This window comes from Periophthalmus magnuspinnatus, chromosome 3 (assembly GCF_009829125.3).
Source record: "Periophthalmus magnuspinnatus isolate fPerMag1 chromosome 3, fPerMag1.2.pri, whole genome shotgun sequence".
Lineage (NCBI taxonomy): Eukaryota > Metazoa > Chordata > Actinopteri > Gobiiformes > Gobiidae > Periophthalmus > Periophthalmus magnuspinnatus.
The window spans coordinates 28053922-28076434 of NC_047128.1; the positions used below are offsets into that span (position 1 = coordinate 28053922).

The 22513-nt window shown below is 38.2% G+C and overlaps 1 protein-coding gene across 1 annotated transcript in view; it reads right to left on the reverse strand.

Moving 5' to 3' along the window:
- hcn4 (hyperpolarization activated cyclic nucleotide-gated potassium channel 4) overlaps window positions 1–22513 on the reverse strand; it is a 37234-nt gene that overhangs the window by 12064 nt on the left and 2657 nt on the right. Inside the window, exons 2-4 of the mRNA XM_033991879.2 lie at window positions 14652–15075; window positions 4391–4552; window positions 1790–2008 (exon numbers count right to left, since the gene is read on the reverse strand). Of these exons, the coding sequence (XP_033847770.1) occupies window positions 1790–2008; window positions 4391–4552; window positions 14652–15075 (805 nt within the window). The remainder of the gene's footprint in view (window positions 1–1789; window positions 2009–4390; window positions 4553–14651; window positions 15076–22513) is intronic.

Below are 22513 nucleotides of genomic sequence, written 5' to 3' on the forward strand. Positions count from 1 at the left end.
ATTTATCACATGGTGCCACATTCTAATAGAATTCTATTCAGAAAAGATTACCCGGGCTTTTTGATGATAATTTCCACCATCTTAAAGACCCAAGCTTTATTTCACCCTTCCTCCTCTCTAGTCACAACAGTTCACAGATCCACACACAGATTGTCTTTCATCAGTGGGCTCTCCCAAAGGGGTTTCTCCAATCAGAATCTAACAACTACCTGAATATCAGCTCTGCATGCCAAATGGACATAATGGCCTCTTATATCCGCAACTGTATGTTTGCACTGTGCAGCTTCAGTGTGGAGGCTTAAATTGAAATCCATAGTACTTGGTACAATCCATACAAGAGGCTTTAGGGCTAAGGCATTAGTCATTATTAACATATAATTAAATAAATTCATACATTTCAAATTAGTAAGGATTTAACACGTGAAATTCACTGGATTGCATTTTATTTAAAATAAACAATATCCCACTCAATTTGTATTATGGCTACAGTTAATGGCAGTGTGGGTTTATATGTAAAATCATATGTAACGTAATCTATAGGGATTACACAGACATATACACAATCTAGTAACATTATTATCACATGATACTTTGTGCTCCTCTCCTATAGAGGACATGGTACACTCAATGTATTTCATCAGAATGATAAAGGAGAATCCGCACTCTTAGAAATTAATTGCAGTGTGCTGTAATAACCTTTCTAGAGACAAGCAGCGTGTGAAGCCGTGGGCGCAGAGGACCCACTGCACAGAGAGGGGATTCTCAGGCTCCTCAGGGACTGATCCCAGAATCAGCAGCAAATGGCTTTGGTAGCACGTCCTGATGGGAACTGAGACAGACCAGCTGTTCAAACAAGTTGGCAGCAGAGCATCTCTAAAAAAGAGCAACCAACAGGCTGTCCTTTCACTCTGCTTTCCATTTAATATCCACAGAGATTAGCTGTATTAATCATGGACCCAATTTGGGATTTACACGCACTGATTCAGCAGCTAGAAATTTGGTGGACAATCTGTCTTGTTGCTGCACATCTCAGGTTTGTAAAATGCATCAGGCTTGAGTTAATCTCTCCCCAAATGTACTTGTTTCACACCTCAATCTGCCCTGTGTTATTCATTTTGTTGGTATCTAGTGAGTTTGTGGCTCCATTACCTGGGTGTCAAATCTTCCCATCCTTTCATCCCCGCAGACGTGGCCAATATTGCAGCCTAGCAGCTCATTATCGCCCATGCTGGGGCTGGAGAGGGCACAGCACCCAGGAACACGGCTCAGCCATTACAAGCAGCTGTCAGAGCATTAAGCCCTGAGAACACAGCAGCCTGGGGTTCCTTTCTTCACAACCCAGTGGATACATGGGATATCATCAAGATAATTCCTGTTTTTCTTTAAAAAACATAAACTTTGAACTGGGTGACTGAGTGACTTGTGTAATTGGTTTATACTTTACCCCACACTGACATTATTGTAAGAATATCCAGGAGGCAGGTGGGTGTGGCTTAAACATATTATGGTTGTTACATTGTTATGAAAAGCTCTGGAATATTACATTTTTCTCTGCTTCCTAATAAAGACTTGTATGTGCCTGTATGCACCTTGTTTATGTATGTGTCTCAGATAGTTGCTGAAAATACTGTATTATAGGAAAAATCTATGCTGTTTTAAGTAGACTACAACTACAACAAACTATTTACAACAAACATTTACAAATGAATATCTATTTTGCATCCTGGATCTATTCTGATAATAAATGTTTTACTGCCCTCAAAAAAACAACAACCAGTTTCCGACTTGCCTTTTCCTGGTATTGTCGTCGAGATGAGTCCAGCGACTGGATTAGGGCGGTGGCGTGGCCCACAAACATGGCATAGCAGGTAGCGCCCACGATCATGCTGAGGATGGTGAGCCACACGTCTGTCATGCCCACTGGGGGGTACATGCCATACCCGATACACAGCATGTGGCTCATAGCTTTGAAAAGAGCGTAGGAGTACTGCTGTCCCCACGTGTCGTTCTGGAAAAGGCATAAACCAAAGCAAATAGTTAGTCATGAATAATAATAATAATTCTATAACCTTACTATCTCAGACAATAAAAGTCACAAACATATTATCAGTAGTAATATCTGCAAAAGTTGGGTAGTTTCTTCTTTTATCAAAATCAACTATATTTATACAGTATAGCAAGATTTATAAATAAAACAGAGACAGAGAACAAAATAAGGTAAATGCTCAGTTTGATATTACGTGTAAAAAAAAAACACAGCAGTCCAACTGAATAAAAGTGAAACTGTAAAATAGTAATAAATAAGTAAAAAAAAACAAAAAAACATAACATACAAAGGAACACACACTTCACGTGCTGTTACAAGCCAGAGAATACAAGAGGGTTTTGAGATGAGTCTTCAATATTCCACTTATATATAACAGTTAGATTAAACCAACAGGCTTAAACTTACTCAGCTAAGTCCATTTCACAATTTAAACCACGTGGAGAAAGCCAGCATTTGGGCAGTGGCCTAAAACATAGCTCTGAGAATGTGTAGATAAGACGGTGGACACTAGAGGCCTGTGTGACACAAACTAGGTCAGCTATTTAGAAAGATGTGATTTCTCTCAGAGTTTTCACATTTGTAGTAGATAAATTGGCCTTTTCCTTTCAGATCCCTGTGGTAGTTCATGGCAAATCAATATCAACTCTCTCTCCTGGGGGTGACATGTCCAAATTGCTTTGAAACTCATTTCCACAGTGGAAAAGCCTGCGAGATAGTGATTTTATTAGTCCTCTCTTGAAAAGGTAAGGAATGATGACCCACCAAGATAATAGGACAGCTACTGTAAAAGAAGACAGAAATCTCAGCTAATGATTCCAATCAGGACCAAGCCAAGCATGACTAGGCTAGGTAATGTTAACTGAATATGAGAAGGCTTTCAATCAAGAGTCAATTCACAAAGACCTGCACATCACTGAGGTTTATTCTCATAAGTAATGCAATAACAGTTAACATTTATAGTGTTATCGTTTTTTTCTTTCAATCAGGGGTGTGCATCACTCAATACTAGGGGTGGGTGACATTGACAGAAATAAACATCTCAATAGTTTTTTGGTTGTTTGGTTGTTTTTTGCATCATCTTGGCCACCATATCCAGACAATATTTTAACAATGCATCAGGAATGTGCTTAAATGTGCCTGTAAATATCTTGGTTGAGGATTAAGTATCGCACAAAACGTGAATGTGCAGAAATAAATATATCTTGTTTGTTTGTTTGTTTCCTGTAGCTCTTTATGTTGTAATTTTGAATTGTTTCATTTATAGACAAGATACTCGATATTTTAATTTTGCACATCTTCAGAACAACAATTGCTTTATTATCCATTTTTCAATATACTCAATATCTTACAACAATGAACAAAAAGCACCACATTACTCTATTGATGTGTGTATTGACGAGACACTCCAGATGCATTCTTTAGGGCTACATAAAGGCTGATTCATTGGCTGGTGATAGATCAATGCTCATTGCTAGGAGCGTCAGGTTTTAAGAGACCCACAACCAAGCTGACAGTAAATCAGATTACACTGGGAGCAAGTGCGTTAACACCAGGCCAAGAGCTACAGGTTGTGCTGAAAGATCAGGTGTGAAGCTCAGCACAGGAAAATCACAAGTATTGTATTAGGAATCACGCTCATGACACAGACGTGATGATCCATACCAGCAGCTGCTTTCAAAGCATGAGAACTGCCAATAGTCAACTAATATTGATCAAGTGCTGCATCTGAATAATGCCAAAAAGATGGTGCATATATTCAAATGGCTCGAGAGAATAGAAAACATAAAAAAAAAAGTGATATATTTAGATATTGTTCAAATCTCAGAAAGCACAATGATAAAAAAAAATCATAACATGTTTAAAGGTGCAGTATGTAACTTTCTGAAGGTGGCACATCAACTGCATGATTCCATGGAAGTAGAAAGTTAAAACCATACTTCGGAACATTCTCCATGGAGTTAGATACATCTTATTTCACACTGAGTAAGATTATAAACCAAAGGAACAACATTTCCATGGAAACAAGCAGGTGGATGCCTTCCTCCGGGCCAAATAAAAGTTAGGTTTGTGGAGACGCAAGCCTGCTCACAGTAAGGATGCCTGTTTTTAAGTGCAGTAAACATGACCAAGATGAAAAAAGACTGCTATTTACTAAAAAAATTACAAAGTTTAAGTATACAATTACATTAAAAGTTTAGTAATACAACACTGTTTAATTGTTTTTCTTGTCTTTCTTCCTTTATTGTCAGTGCAGTTTGTCATTAACTTACTTATCATTCCATTTATTTACTTACGCTAAGCTAAATAAATAAAATACATAAATACATATATAAACAAACTTACCACCATCTTATTTTTGGCCACCCAACAGTCAGCAGGAAAGTCTTGCAGCATGGGCACCAAGAACTGCAGACAGCCATCCCAGTGACACAGCAGCAGCATCATGCCAATCAAGTTGACTATTCTCACCATGGCGCTGGCAAGGTCATAGGTCATATGGAAGATCTAATGAACAGCAGAGGATAGAAGAAAACAGGAAATGGGTTAGGCTCTGGAGCTCAAATCTTGTCAGATTGGAAAGTGCATAAAGCCACAGGGGAGATTTGCTTCCTCACACCACATCAGAGCGACTTGTACTAGATCACGTCATGCATGTAGTAAGGGATTGGCGCTGTAGAGAATGTGTAAAGAGTTAAAGAGAGCTAAAAGCCAGCGCCTGTTCAGAGACTGGGCCTGGAGGTGCAGCTGTGCATGTGGTAGAAACAATCCAGAGGGAATAGTTAGTGGAAGGCGACGAGTGCTTTTTTGTCCCCTGTTGCTGAGTCAGTTTTATCATTAGCCACTTAGTCTAATACATTAATGGTAGAGCACAGTGGAGGTACCTACCGCTCTGTTTAAACTTGATTACACATGCACTCAGAAAGAGATGGACTTTTGTGCACAACTGACTTACATTATCTTAGGGCTGAGCAATATGAACAAAAAATAAAATCTACATTTTTTTTCAAAATCTCAAGTATTAAAAACACAGATTAATCATCCAGATTTAGTTTATCTTATATTTTACTCTTACGTTATCTGTAGAGCTGTAGTCTCTTAGTCATTTACTCGATTAATCGGTGGATAGTGTCCTATCAAGTGTCCGACCAAAACTTGTATTAGTTGACTAATCATTTTATTTAGATTATAAGGATATGGGACAAATGCAGAAAGGAGAAGTTAGTGAGTGTGTTAGGTGAAGATTAGTTTAATCTGTCTTTATATTGTTTCCTCGCACTTTTTTCTGTATAAATAACTGTTTTTACATTAGATCCTGTGTGGTTGTAGTGTTGTGAGTGCAGTTTGGGTCAGATACAAAGAGATGCGTAATAGTTTTAAGAGCTTTTGCCCTGCCTCCTTTGTATAGGACACCAAAAATGTCCTTTGTCAACCTATTTAACCGCACCATTTATTCTATACCAGTGTGATAAAAGGTGACCCAACATGTACATTTCTTCAATGTGAGATTATCAAAGTTATATGATAAATTGAAATGTTGAAACAGTTAAAATATCTGAGTGGATTTCAAGCACTGTTAGTTTTTACTGTAATGACTTGGTGCACAAAAAGATTTGAAGAGAACATGCTGAAATTCAAGAACAGGTAGATAGATCAGTTGGAAGGACAATATTTGCTCTTTTTAGCGTATCAGCCTCAAATCTCCAGCAAAGCCCGAAAGTTTGTTTTGGCCGACCTGCTGCCTACAGACACGTAAAGCTTTATTTTAACATTTTAATGTGAAGAGATAACTGCTCAAAACATGACTAGACTGCTCTCTTAAAAGTTTATGGTAAAAAAAGACTGTGTGAGTTTGTAGTAAATTTTAATAACATAATTTGGGGAGAAAATAATCAAAATCAGTCTTGCATATCGGCCTAAAAATATCGGCAGAGCTTATGTGCCATCAGTTGCTCTGGATTCTTAACAATCATCAGCGGCAATGGCCATGAAATTACATTGGGTCTTTTGAATCATGCATTTTCCTATTTTTGAGTATTTCAAATGTATACTTTTGGCTGTTTCTCATAGTCACCTAAACTCCACCTCCATGTAGAAACATTTAGCCTTCGGCACTTTCTTGTAACCTACGCTGAATCATCCGCACAACTGCACAACTGCACCTCTATTCAAAGGCAAACATGCTCATTTTCCACACTCCTGTTTACATTTATGACCTTGTTCTTTATAAGTCATGCATTCTAAGGCACGCCAAAGCCAGAGAGAAATGAAAATAGCATTCACATATTTCAAATGCAATTCTAATTCAACCAGAAGTTAATAATAAATGTGCTACCGCTTCCCATCACCTGCATTGAGCCTGACATATTTTTCATTTTCAGTATGGATTTTGAGGAAATGGATGCTTATTAAAAGGAGGTTATACTTAAAGATAAAAATGAGTTTCCAATTACAATATTTCAAGAGATATTAAGGTCTGGTAGAGGACTAAAAGAATGCCTAGTAGATGTTGTGCTTAAACGATCTCCAATTTACTGCCTAAGAATTTACATAATTACCATCGCAGAAGTACATTTATCCCGAGGCTATATGCAAAAGTAAGCCATGCATAAAACAGTTAGATATATTTCGTTATATTAATGATTAGTCAGTGTAAAAATCTGTTTGATTTATACTAGAAATATACTAGAAAGTTGTACAATGCTGGATAGAATTGCAAAGTATGCTGCAGGCTACATAACTAATAATTAACAGCATTGTCTGCATTGGTGGTATTCTGTGATTAGAAAACCATATATGATGCTTACGTAGAGAGTGGGATTCAAACTGCAAACCTTCGGATAAGTGGATATACCATCTACCAACCAAGCTCCTGTCACCAGTACTGTCATTGTATTATTTGAAGAACAGAATTGCATGTACCACACGCTCTCAGTGAGATCCTAGCAGTTTCTTATATGACACTGTATACAGGAAGGATGACGGATTAGTGACCACCAGTTTACTTAAATTGAAAGGACCACAGAGGGAGGTTAGCAGTGGGCTGAGCGAGGGCTGGTTGATGAGGGGAGAGACCGTTGTGTGTTTCATCATATCTTTTCTGCAAACAAGAGGCTCAAATTAAACCCACTTGTAGCTTCCATCAAAAACATGGTTATGATCTTTTCATCTAGTCAGTAAACTCAATTCTGAGGTGCTGTTCCAAATTATAAAAATGAAAAATGAAGGCTATTAGAATCACTGAGATGGCCACTAGATGACTATAAAAACTGACATTAAATACAAACATACAAAAATTGCATTATATAATAAAAATCTCTGCTCTCGAGATTCTTTGACCAGTTGCTTCTGACATTTCTTGCCATGAGTACCCCCTGAGCTCATATAATTAGGCCCGTCACGATAACACATTTTGAAGCACGATATATTGCAACAGAGAAATATACTGATAAACGATAATATCATTATATTATATTATTATAATAATAAAACAGAATAATCACAGTGAACCTATTTTTAAAATAGAAAGTATCATTAAAAGCCTGAGATGCAACCAATAAATAACAGAATGGACCAATAATTATTTACAGAAGCTATTTATGCTACCTTCTACAGCTCAAATCTTATCGTATTGGCAAATGGCAAAAATCTCCCCAGTATTGCAAAGAAAAAAGAAAAAAAAACTCTATAAAAATTGAGCCCCAAAAATATTGTTCCAGTTGTCACATCAATATTGTAATTATAACAACAACAAACATTCCTAAGGATGCAAAATGTACTAGACAGTATTTAGTGCCACCTTTCTTTTAAAACTGAAATCATACCCAAATCATACTGAAATCAAGTGCCTATATAGCTAGGCATTTTCATATCCCTGGTGAGGAAACTCTTCTTCACAATAAATACATTTTTTTTTAAGTGAGTACAATTGAAATGTATATTTATAAATTATTACAATATATGTCTTGTGTATGTATGCAGTAGTGGCTAAGGCAAAGCAACAGTGAGCACAGGCAGATGGAGTGAGAAGAGCACGGCAGGTGAGAGAGCAGACACATATGTCCCATGATGCCGATGGAGCTGCCCAGACACAGGCCAAGCAGCACTGCACTAAGGCAGCTGCTGTTACCAACACGCTGCCTTGCTAATGATGATGAATGAACAAGCATGGTGGTATACACCACATACGAGAGGAAAGAAGAAATCCAAGGGTGACAAAACTACAAAAATTGAGATCCATCATTTTTGTTTGCTTCATGTTTGGTGTTAGAGGTTACACCCGGACTACAACAAAGAGTAAAAAAAAGTGCAGGGGTTTTAGTAATTTGAGCTTTTTTTAAATAAATTTAACTTAAATGTACAATAACATTTAATCCAATATTCAATCAACTGAAAATATCATATGTCAACTGACTTGTCTTCTGCACTCGTGACATTTGAAACATATTCTTGATCACCTGACAGTGGTGAGACTGAGAGTAAGCATGATCAAAATGTGACACGGTGCATAGTGTCATGGAGGACAGGCTGGAAGTGTGGAATGAGAAGCAGGACTGGGACCAGACCAGAGGGAACAGCCTTCCATCATCTGTCTAAACAGGCCCGCAGCACTGCTGGAGTCACAAAAAGACTCTCTCTGCTCCCCACCATTGGGTTTGTGCAGGATTACACATTTCACTGTAATCGTTTTTTTAAAGAAAATCCACCACGGGAATTGACATCACACAAGCAGCTCATTCAGAGTGTTGAGGACCTGTCACTGTCACTGGAAAGCCTCATTGTATGCTTCATAATAGCCCATTAAATCCATTATTCCCGCTTTTCTTATCTTTAAAAGAGCATCCAGTCAATGAGTACAGAGCTGATTAGCTGATTGAGCAGATTTAAATATTTTTGTATGGATTTACTGAGTGGAAAAAACACATATTCTCTCTTCTTTAACCCAAGGGGCACCAGTATGGCTGACTTCAATCAAAGAACGTATTTACTACCATAATAATGCTAAGTGTAGCTCACAGCCCAATGGGAACAGAAAGGTGTGAATCAATCCATCCAAGATTTGCATTTTGGAACCAGAAAAGCTCCATAAACCTTAGCCTGTTTGTCCTATGTAGACTTCTGAGACAGTCTGACAAATACTATTTCCACAGAGGAAGCGAAAATTTGTGGACGGCTCAATACAGCGGTGTGTGAGGTATCGGTGAGAACGGGAGGAAGCCCTGTGAGCTTAGTCATTAGTGCACTGCCTTGAATCTGATTTAACAGGATGACTAATCTCATCCAAGTCTCTGGTTTGTCAACAGCAGACAACTCCAATGAGCAGAATATCCGGTCACAGTGGTATTTTTATCCTGATGGGAGAGTGACAAGCGGGAAACGGGGAGCTGCTCTGTGAATGCATGTGTGGATATGTGCGCACCATGTTGAATGTCATTATGCACGACTGTGTTATCACTGGCATGTAGCCACTGCCGCCTCAACCTCTTTGTTTGTAAACAACACATTCTGTCCACCATGACTGTGAAGATAAATACGAGGCAATCACAAGTTGTTCAAGGCTACAAGAATAAAACACATTCCTGCTGTGTGTTTCTTTCCCCAAATGTATGATCGTGTTGCAAGTTAGCTCTTTGTCTACTAATGTCACCTCTCATCACACACACAGTGTAAGTGTTTTATCTTCTAGCATACTAACATGCAGGTGAAATCTGTGATATAAAAGCTATGTCCAGGGGAGAACAGATTAAAAAGCATACATTAATCATAAAACTTACCATTTGCAATCCTGTGATTCTCATCAGTACAGCAGGTTAAGGAGACATGCTGAATTGCCTGACACTTATCTTCAGCAGTTGGGGCAAAACAACTCACAAAAACTAGGTCAGTCTGATCCGGGCAAGTATTTGCTTGAGAAGAACACTAGGTCAAGCAAAAAGCAAACAGAGAAAAATATTTTATTTCAACATCAAGCTTCAGATTAAAGCTGAGGTACCTGACTTTTATTACATAAGTAAATGGTCACATTTTTTATATATGTTTTCAAGGCACTCAGAGCATGTTACATCAAGGAACCATTACCCCATTCACACACATCCATACACCACTGTACACAGACTTGGGAGCAAAGTTGGGACACAACAACAGCATTCATCTGTGGAAGCTTGAATTGCATTGCCACCTGTGAGTCAGTGGATCTGACCACTCAACAAATAAAGTTTAAGTCAAGAGCAGGATTCAAACCGCCAACCTTTGGATCAGCAGAGAAATACTCCACCAATTGAGCTATTGTCCTCTGTAAATTTTATGTTGTCCCTCAAAGAGTATATTGTAAAAAGAAAAATGTGCCGCTGAATGTATCTGCAGCTAATTATTTAACAAACTAAATATAATTAAAATTATTTTTAGTATTTGTGAGCCTGGAAGTAAGAGAAAAAAGGTCTGAAAAACACCTATTCTAAAGCTGTTCATGTGCCCAAAGAGGAAAGCAAGTGGATCTGGAGGGACGTGTTAAACAGATTTAAATTCCTCCTTCCATGGTGTAAAAATCAGGTACCCCAGAGTTGAATACATATTATAGACTGTAACATTGTGTTATGTCTAAGTCCTAAAAAGTTTTATTCCCAGTGATGTCAGAGTTTGCTAGAAGCAGTTCCCCACTGTATGACTCCATACAAGGCATTAACCATCAGACACAGTTCACTAAGCTGTATTCAGTACGTCCCACAAGAAGTGTCCCTTGAACGACTTCTCACTTCCAGCAGAAGATCAAACAATAACAAACTGAATACATTTGAGCAGTTATATTTAACTTTCTTTTCAACTCTGGCAATATTTCAGCATAAAATCTCTTTATATTGTGCCTAAAAGAGGAATTCAAAACGTAGTCATCAAAATAAAAGTCAATAGGACGGTCAGGTGGTATGATCTTCGCCAAAATTATTCTACGATGATGGGTGACATTTGAGAGAGGTTGCATCTCTTTAAGGCAGAGACAAAGCTGGCCTTTTCACATAGCCGGACTAAGTAGCATTCATCAGTGCACCTTGCCCACAGTGGCACATAAAACATGTAAATGGCAGCTGGCTCCTTTCTTTCTGGAGTTATTTAAGTCATTGCTGTCCTACTTTATCTTGCAAAGTTTAAAGAGAAGGTATAATCATGAATCGACTTTTAGAACTTTCTACCATGTTATAACATAATTAATATCGTGGAGAAAGACCTCTCTACTTGTGAATATCCAAAATGGGCCTTCAATAGATCTAACAGAGCTAAGAAAACAGGACAACAGGGAATCTGAACCTACAAGGAAAGGTGTAACTATTCCATGCACGGTGGGTGTGTCTGAAAATGTTCAAACAGTATGAAATTACGGTCTATTTCAAACCTACAAATACTTTAAGTCAAAAACTGGTTCACCCAAAGGACAAAACTACAAGCCCCAAACAAAGCAATGTGGTCTACTCCATGCAGTGTAGTAAAGACTGCAGTGAGTGTTATATTGGAGAAACTTAACAATGTACCAACATTGTCATGAAAGCTCCTCGGAACCCTAGTCTGCCGTACATCTCCATCTTAAAGCCACTAACCACTCCTTTGAAGATAGTGAGGTACAGATCTTAGCCAAAGAAAAGAAATGGTTTGAGAAGGAAGTTAAAGAAGCATTTATTTATTTTTTTTGTTAGGAAAGGCAATCTTTCCTTGAACAGGAATGAGGGCCTTAGACATAATCTATCTCCTATTTATAACTCCATCCTCACACCCAAATCAAGACAAAGAAAACAATAGAGCTAGCGAGGATGCTAATAGGTGCAAGAGCACCCATCAGGGGCTTGAATGATTATGCTAAGTCTGACTAAATATGACTCAGGCACAGTGCACACTTAGTGTAGCTCTGTAAACAATAGGTGTTTTCAGTTTCAGTGTAGTTAGCTCCTACCTTCAGACAGATATAAGGCAATGTCCAGCAATCTGACCAGAACTGAAGAAGTGGCTTGGATGAACAGCGAAACGTCTTCACTCCTACTTTTTGTCCAGATTTTACATTTTTCTTATAATGAATATAATTTTTGGGAATATTGCCTATTGCTTGTAACAATAAAATGCAACATAAGAAGTACTGAATTGTTATTACTCTTGATTTAGCTAACTGTTTGACAGCCCACTGCCACTGGGAGCAGTTTGACCGAAAAGAGCTGCTCCTTGATGCCCTCACTGGGGGGATAAAGGTACAGCAGAACAAGCACCACAGTGGGTCAGGGTGGTAAAAGATTCCCCCTCAGTGATTCATTTGAACTTTTTCTCCCTTTGAAATGCCATCACAGAGACTCTGCATGATTAATGCTTCAACACACTCTTCTTCTCAAAGTGCCAATTGAATGTTTGAAAAGCATGTGGTTTTCAAAAGTCAGTGGGACCAGGGATATTGTTTGACTGGAACGCTGTCCTCTATTCACCTTTGCCAATTGTTTGTGTAATGTCATGTACTCCAGTGAAGCAACCCAGTGGACTAGTCCATTTAGGCATGTGTTTTCAAACTGTGTGTGTAAGTGTGTGGTACAGTGGGGGCGACAGTAGCTCAGTTGGTAGCGTGTTTATCCACTGATCTGAAGGTTGGCAGTACAAATCCTGCTCTCATACCGCCAACCTTTTTATTTATTTATTTTAATTTTTTTAATAGAAGAACCCTTGCCTTGTACTAATGCTGTGCTGTACAGGCTGTTTGGTGCAGGGGTAAATAGTGGGAGAAACATCATTTAAGTCCATGTGAAGCTCTGGCCCACATCCTGTGCACTGCTTACTAAAACTAAGAGCGAAGAACTGCATGATCCAGACAGACAAAGAGACACTGAGTGTATACCGAGAGAGGACAGGTAACCAAGGCCTCTGCACAGCAGCGGTAGTCAGTACACTTCAGAGCGGGGGGTAGAGTACTACAGTTCAGTCTCACAAAGCCAGACAAGCCTGACCTGAGCACTACATGATTTCCTGGGTAAAACTTTTTTTTTTTTTTTTTTTCACTGACAGCTGTTTTGCTTACTACTTTTTTTCAATTCTTAGTGGCTAATATGCATTCATGTTATTTCCATCTAAAGTTCTTAAAAAAAATAATGTAATGTAAGGATTATAAGAATACAATTTTATGGTATGGTATGTTATACTGTCATTTCAATGGCTAAGACATCTCTTTGCGCTATATCCAATGCTACAGCTTCTTATACAACAAATGTGAATAGAGAGACTCAGGAAGAACAGCAACTGATATTTCAACAGTTAATGGGGAAGAATGAATATATATATATATATATATATATATATATATATATATATATATATATATATATATATATATATATATATATATATATATATATATATATATATATATACACAGTAAGTACTTTATCTTGATGAAATCCTTTATACTGACACAACATCATGAGTCATTATTAATAATCTTACAAACCCACAACAGCATTACACATTGTATCCATTATATGGGAATGGTCACCCAAATCGAGAATCGTTGAAGGTATAGTCAAGATATACCGCTTACAGGCCAGATAAGGATGACAAGAAAGTGTTTCAACACTAAACATCAGAAGACGGCAGCATTTGCATACATAAATTATTCTGCGCAGTGCTCCTTTTTCAGACACCCAACCCACCTAACCTTGTCTGCTATGACCTTGGAAAATACAAAAAATAAGTCTGCAGATAAAATGTGCAACAACATATTAGGTATAACAAAATTATTGGGGGATTTAAATCAACAGCAAAATGCAATATCAATAGACTGAAAGAAACACGTCATTAACACCTGTCTTAAATTTCATTCTGTTGACTCTACAGTTTGCACCTTTTACCTGTGAGAATGAAATACGAGATCCATCCGGTGACTGAATTGATAGATTTGTTAATTATTGCTGCAATTATAATCATACTTGTTCTGCAGTACTGCCTCTCTGGGCTTGATGGTACCACTACTAGCTGGATGGGCATGCAGAGAAAAATGCTAATCAGCGGCGGCATGCTTCATCAACTTATTGGTGACTGGGGTACAAGAAAGTGTCTCTTCACTTTGTCAAGAGGGGATGTAATCAGAAGTAGAGAAGGAAAAAATCTATACTTGGTCTTCTGTAGGAGCCTGGAGGGAAAAGGCCCTTCAGACATTGTACAGGAATTCCCCACTATAGGTCAAATTAATTGTTGTAGATTGATGTGTGATGCATAAAATGATATCTTCATGTTTGATGCCATACTTTATGGCATAATTCATAATTTATGAACATACTCCTTTCTTTCTGTGTGTTTACTGTAGTGTGCACTATATTACAGTTTGAATTCAAAGAGATGCCATAAGTACTACACTGTATACTAAGTAAAAATTAATTGAATTGTTTTCCAATTGAATTTGTTTTAGTGGTATTAATAGTAGCAACTATTCTAGAAAAATAAAGCTTCAAGAAAATTAATAAAAAATGTAACTGATTTAATAATAATAGTAGCAATCGTAGTAGTAATAATAACATTTTCTTAAACATGTAAGGCAGCAGCAAACATCACAAACTTGCTACGTTGTTTTTTGAATCATAAATCCCGTTCTTACCTCTTCCCATTGGTGAATGTAGCGTATTAGTCGAGAAAGGCGCAGCAGCCGCAGTAAGCTGAGAATCTTGGTGAAGCGGACAATCCGTAAGGCGCGTGCAGTCTTGTAAAAATCTGAGTCTATGCGTGTTTCCACAATAAGAAAGATATAGTCTACGGGAATGGAAGAGATGAAGTCCACAGCAAACCAGCTCTTCAAGTATTTGACCTTGATCTGTTGTGGATCCAGGATGATTTCAGTATTGTCCTCTTTTACAATACCAGTCCTAAAGTTCAGAACCAGGTCCATCAGGAAGAAAGTGTCTGAGACAACATTGAAGACAATCCAGGGAGGCGTGTGCTCGTCCTTAAAGAACGTGATGCCCACTGGGATGATGATCAGGTTGCCCACCATCAGCAGCAGCATGGTTAAATCCCAGTAAAACCTTCAGACAGCAGAAAACAGAAGAACACATCAGTCAACATAATGAACATTTACTCCATGGGTTTTAGCTCAGAGTGAAACAGAATTTGTTTAATGGTAAACTATATTCACAACTGACATGTGAAAACATTTGTTTATATACGAAACATAGAATTGGTTTCTGCTTACAATAGTGGTAATGGGATTTGTATTTAAATAATGGGCAATCCCACATGCTTTGAAACAACAGCTTGTATTTAGACCAAATAACACAACTGAAAGGTCAGTGGGTTAACTGTTAATTACCAACTGTTAGTCGACCTCGTTCGTCTTCCCAACCTCAGAGTTTAGATAGAAATGACCCTCCACTAGCTCAGTAATCAAATCCAGATTGGCTCTTTTGTGTTAAGGCCGAGGTATCCTGGATCCTTCATAGATTGCTTCATAAGAGAGCTGGGGTGGGGGATGGAGAGGGACTGATTAAAATCACATAGGAAATAAAATCGTTGTCTATGTAAGTAACTAGAGAAAATGGCAGGAACTAAGAAGACAATATTTCAGTATGTGCAAGGCAAAGGGGGGTTGGTTAATATAATCATACTGATCTAAAGTAAATCATGTCTACGCTCATGTTTATTGATTCTATTGCTAGTGTGTAGAATAACAACTCCTGGGAAAAAGCGCTGTGCTACAGGGCCCATCACCTATTCCAAAACACTAATCAAATACTTGTTTTCATTTATGAACATGTAACTTCAGTTATTGTTGTAACATTTACAATGTGATATCTATTGCAAATGTTTTTCAGTTGGTTCAAGTCTGTTATTTGAAAATCCAAGAAAAATAGACAGAGACCATGATGCTGCAACAGACGCATCAGTGAATGGTGTTTATTCTTGCAGTTTCTCTTTGTCATTGTTGCCTCTGGTGATGACAAGTCTCATCCTCCTTTACATATACATAGTCACGGATGTGTTGCTTTACATAAAACTGTTCTTGCAACAACTCGCAGCAGCCTGACAGCCAACAATGTAGTGGTTTGTTCATAAATATACAGGAGCACACATCTGAGCTTCATGACTGCTGCACTCAGACACAGGAGGAACCATGACAGTAATTGGAATTCTTCAAAGTAAAAGGGTATCTCCCATTTCAGCTTGTTGTCAAGTGGAGTTATATTTAGACGGAGCCCGCCACCAGTAGGTTTTCTTATGTTAGAACAAATCCCCAAAAGGGCAATCAAACTTTCAAGTACAAAATTGCAAACTACATGTTTATATATAAAATTTTATATAAGATATTAAGATAAGATTAGACTAAATGGTTGGATAATTGGTTAGGGTGGAGTTATTCATGACATGAAAAATGTAACATCTCAGTTTAGCAGATTTCATAAAATGAATTGAATGAATCAGATTCAAAGTCTACTCCTGCTTTATTAAGGCTAAATTCAAGTGGTATCACATTGTTTTCTCACAATATAGTAAAGCTGTGATTTCAAAACATTGCTTTTGTTCACACAGCTGTCAGATCTCTGCATGTTTTATGGACTGTGCTTTCACCTACTCAGCTGTGTGGATAGAAGTATTCAGGATTTCTCTTCTTCACTTGGGTTTGGGGTTGCCGCCTGATGGAGGTCACTATGACTAAACATAGCATGGATCCATTTACTGTGTTTAGTTATGCAGCAGTTCTCTGACATAGAACATTGTTCTAAAAATATACAGTGGAGTGAATGTGGCATCTTAGAAGATACAGCTGTTTCTTCTGCTATCTCTGAGTCATATTGTTGAGGTAAAATAAGTTGAAGCATGTAGGTATAAATATAATGTCCTTACAAATTACAAAGTACACTACTAAGCCACACCTTTTGAACTTCAAATGATACCATTAAAGACGCAAAGTGTAATTTCCTGAGACAGAATATTTCTGAAAGACCACACAATATACACATAGAGAGATAGAATCCATATTCTGAGCTGTTTCTGGAGATAATAGTGAGAGCAGCTGAGCCATCAATATCTCCTTAAATATAGCATTGTATCAACAATAGAAAAAAAAAATGTAATCAAATCATCAAAACTGTACTAACCAATGCACATTTGAAATAGCTGCAAAGACACCTACAGATGCTAGAACCACCATATGTTGATAGATTGCTGTATGTTGCTGATACTGGTCAGGGCAAAGGGCAGAGGGCGGAGCTACAGCCCACTTGGCTAAGCAGTGAGTGACCACAGACGGCAGGAACATGTTGTGTGCATCTGACAGCACCATAAGCCTCTCGCATTCATGCAGCCTGCCAGCCAACGCAGTGAAAGAACCACACAAGCCACTGCCCACAAACCAACAGGGACGAGGTCGGGGTGCAAAGCAGAGTATTCTGTGAATTTAAAAGGCATTGTCGGTATACCTTTTTAGGTATAAAAAGTGGTACAATGGGGTACAAATGAAATGTGTGGGAACTGTTCAAAGCTTTTAGAATAATAATTAATGATAAAATAAAAATAAAAATAAATTCAATAATTCAATTGGGACACAGGGATATGCCACAAAATGTACCAAGCTTTTGCCTTATTAAAAACAAATAAAATAGTTTTCAATCTTAATGTTCTGAACATAAACAGTAGAGAAGTCTGTTCCAAATAAACAGTATACTGTTACTGATAGAGAATTGAATGTAGACTTCACTGACAATTACAAAGGAGTGAATCTCAATATCTATTCAAATATGAATAATTACATAGTCCCCCTTTTACTATTATAGCAGTAGTGCGATTTCCTATGAGCCTATACTTAGTTCATCCAGCCACAATGTTCAGGTCAGAGGAAAGAGTTTTTTTATTGTTTGTTTTGGCTCCAATGCACCCAATGCACCAAGGAGGATTTGTAGACCTGTTTTTTAAGACAAGGAGCATAACCATCCCTTATCACACAGCTTACAAGAAGAGGTAGGCATTATCTCCACCCTGGTATGGTACACAAGTCACCCTACCACTAATTGCGTCTCTGCTTTATCATGACACCTTGTTATCTCACAAGGTCCACAGGGTCACGTCAAAGGGAGAGTGGGAAATTATCCTGAACAATTCAGTGTTTGTTGAGACTTCTAGTTGCACTGTTAAGATACTGCAGAACATATGTAGCCCAGTTGAAGTGCACTGATACAAATCCATAGTGCAGCCTGCCTCTGACTCAAGCATTGATGTTATAATGATGGTATATAGGAAAGACATTACTTATGTACATGTTTTTGGATGGTACATTGAAGGTCATACAAGGAGGTCATGTAAAACCCAGAAGGATTGTGTTTTATGAACGACTCTCACAACCTCTTTGCAAGACAGCAGTCTTGTGTGTTAATAGGTTTATTACCCTGCATGGAAATATATATTCATATACAGGCAACATGTTTCTACTTATAAACAATAAAGTCAGTGCGTTTGTGTGGCGGGAAGATTACTGATGCTGTCACAAATCTTCATGACAAGCAAATTGTCATTTCTAAACCGGGACTTTTAGCCTTCCATCACTACACCTTACAGGTACACAGGTATTCTAAAACCAGGGTGATGAAAAGAGGACATGCTGTCAACACACGCTGACAATAAATCAGGAGTCTCCCTCATGGAGAAAGAAGGGGACCAATCTGTCAGTCACTGCGCCATGCCTTATAATCCTGCCATTTGTCTGAGTCCTCTAGACACTCAGCATGGTGCAGGACCAGGCCAAACACATTGATCCAGGGAAGTAATTCCTGTGAATCATGGCAGCCACACACAGAGTTCTTTCTACAGCATGGTGGACCGTGGTCTCTCTGAGTGGAAACCCCACTGTGTTTTCCTATACATTCTGATAGGGGAACTGCAGAGAGAACCTGTAGGAAAATGCCATCCTCCGGCTGCATCTGTTCTGTACAGATGGCTGCTGAGAGTTTTAATAACAAAAATGGAGGGCCACTAAAAAGAAATAAGTGTATGTTTTGAGGTAAGTGATCATTCAAAAATTGTGAAATTATCTAGAGTCAAATAAAACTGCAAAAATATTTAAAGCAAAAACATTTGTTGGATACATTCTTAAAGCCCTGTGTGAGGACAGCAACAGGCCTTTTGACACATAAAGGATGTATTTTCATACCTGACTTGACAAAGCACAGAAAATCCTGCTAAGCCATATCACAATAGTGAGAATTAACTTGTCAGCCCAGGCTTATGGCTTACCTAATTAGCCTGTTGGTGTTTGATGGTCGGTCACACTGAGACATATTGCATACAAAAAGGCTAAATAACAATAGGCTATTTTTCACTCAATTTATGAACTATAATGATGTATTAAAATGTATAAGCCATCGCAGATAAAAGAGTTGGTTAGATAACCCGTCCATCAGCAAAACCTAAAGTCAATAAGCTGTAATTCTTAGAGAGTTGTGTAACTCCACTTGGAAGCAGGCAGGTATAAGGTCAGGCTCTGTGGAGAGTATAGTAAGAAGAAAACATGGTAGAGAAGATGCAGAGATTTGATTATTGTAAAGTATATTTTTGCTCCGAAGAATAGGATAAAACTTATTTATTTTCAGCAAAACTACAATCAAGCAACTCTTGGAAGCTTAATGAAGTTATTGGTTCCTTTGGTCAGGACAGACAGTGCACCGTTAATGCACATAAATGAGCTAAATGTCTAACAGGGCGGATTGCAGCCACGGGCTAATTTCCATCTGTTGTTGCGCATTTTCTAGGATTTTTAGCATAATATTATTGGTAGGTATGGATAGAACTAAATATACTGAGAACAACATCTAAGCATCTGTTAGTGCACTTGATGCCCAATGTAATGCACAAACCTTATGTTTTTCAAAGTCATCAAATGAGGTGCTTAAATGTGACTACCGGTACTTATAAAATTTTATGAAATATTTCATGTGACATTGGGTATGAGGCTGATTTCCTTTGCTCAACAGAAAGAGAAAAAAGATTCAAATAGGCAGTGCAATGCATTAAAAGAGAAACTAGATTGAAGCTAACTGTGTATCCATCCAGAGAGATTATGGAATGATGTAGCAGAGGGATCAGGGGGCGGCTGAGCGGCAAGTCCACACAACACTACATTTGTCCAAAGCCCAGAATACATTAACCATAGCATCTGGGTGACATAAAGGACTTAGCAGAATGCACACCCAGGCGCTTTTGCTATTTTCCAAATGTGCATGACATCCAATCAATCATTATAACCTCACCTCAAGATTACATCAAGGTTAAACTCTAGCGGCCTCATGCCAAATAAATAAAGCTGAATGAAATGACAACAGTCTCCTCCCAGGTTCGGGTCACGTGCCTTGATTTTACACCTTCACGCTGTTTGCCCAGCCAGGCCACACAACACTGCTCTCATCATTTTTCCTGTATGAAAGTCAAGCTCCCGCCCACAAGCATCTTCCATGGGCTCCCTCCATTAAATAAATTGTGCTATAATCATCTCTTGTCATCTAAAATTCGTGGATGAGCACAACAGCCTATTTTGATTATCCCACTTTCAGGCCACGCCATAGCAATAGGTAATCTTATTGAAGTGCCACTGAATAAAATAACTTAAAAAAACAACTTATTAACATGATCAAATAGATAATACAAGTATGTAATAGAAAAATATGATATATAATTTATATATGTTCTAATGTGTGTAAGATATTGTAAAAGTTTACAAATATCATTGAGGAGTTTGGCTGACATCTGCACAGGGATTCAGATGATTCAAAGAAACCAGATCAGACTGAGCAAATAGACAAACTTAGACCTTGTCTGAAGAACATAAAAACCTGGATGACATTTAATTATCTGCTTCATAACCCTGAAAAAAACAAGTCATTGCTCTAGGCTCCACAGGCCTGCGAGACTCTGCCTGATCAAAAAGTCACACTGGACAATATCAGTGTAGTCTCCAGCTCTACTGTAAGGAACCTTGGAGTCTTATTTGACCAAGAACTCTCATTCATACCACATATAAACCAAGCCTGTAGAACAGCCTTCTTCCACCTGTGTAATATCGCCAAAATCTGAAAAACTGCTGGGATGCTGAAAAACGTATCCATGCATTTGTTACATCAAGGCTTGATTACTGTAATTTCCTACTAGCCACATACTCTAAAAACTCTATAAAACACTTTCAACTGGTTCAAAATGCAGCAGCCAGGCTCTTAATAGGAATACATCATACTGGTGCTGGAGTCTCTTCACTGGCTTCCTATCAAGTTAGAATTAAATTTAAAGTTCTCTTGACATATAAAGCCACAAGGGCATGGTCTCATCCTATCTGCAAGATGCTATAGCATCATATCATCCAGACCACTCTACACTCAAAATGCTGGATTACTGGTGGTTCCTAAAGTGTCTAAAAGCACAGTAAAAGTGAGAGCACTCAGCTCCTACCAAGCTCCTGTGTTATGGAATCACCTTCCAGCCCATTTTAAAGAGGCCTCTACAGTCTCTACATTTAAGACCAGGCTTAAAACATTCTTCTTTGAGTTTGCTTATGACTAGGCCAGTTAGAAGCAGAAATAAAACCCACAGTTTTAGCAAGGCTGCCTTAGGAGCAACTATACTGGGGGAAGTATGTTAACCTGAGCACTATCCTCTGTTTCCTCCTACTTTCCCTGTCAATAACATTCACTATTCATTTCACCTGTAGTCTGATCATTGCTATTTATGTTCCCTGTTCCCTTGTCCCTGTCCCACTCCCCTCTAGAGAGTGCAACTGTTTCAGATGCCTGGCTGTGACCACCCGGTGATGACTGGATCCTAAATGCCCTTCGTATGCCCGGATCCTGTTCTGTGGTTCTCCTCAAGGTTTCTCTTTTTCCCATTGTCTAAGGACAGATGTTATCAATTTGTTTGTTTTCTATGAATGTTGGTTAATATGTCTGCCTGTTATTGACCAATGTCTGTTTCACTGTTAATTTTCTAACTTTATGTTGGTTAAATCAATGCTCCTGTTAATCCCTAAGAGGCAACTGCAGTTGTGATTTTGTGTTTTACAAAATAAATTGAATTGAACTGATTGACAGAAACGGGTTGGACAGATGACCCACAGTCTTTTTTCCATCCTTTTCATCTGAAGATGAGTTCAATAGAGCTTTCGATTCATAAAACTTTCCTAATGTACACCATCCTCTTTCTATCCCTCTGGGAAATGTGCAAGACTTTTCAACAGATGTGTCCCCTGGGCGCTGAATAACAAGATAATTAAAAAGCACTAGATGATCAGAGCGCCTTCATTGTAATATTGTGTGCCATCATTTGTCCCAAGACTTGTGCATAAAGCTATTGCTGTGACAGACACACTCTACGGACATTATGCAAGATGACTTCCTGATTTTCATCATACAACGCTTAAAAGGGGAATCTTCAGTGCGCTCTGAAAATATCTGTCCAGCATTATAGCAGTGCAATACAGTTGCTGATTTATAG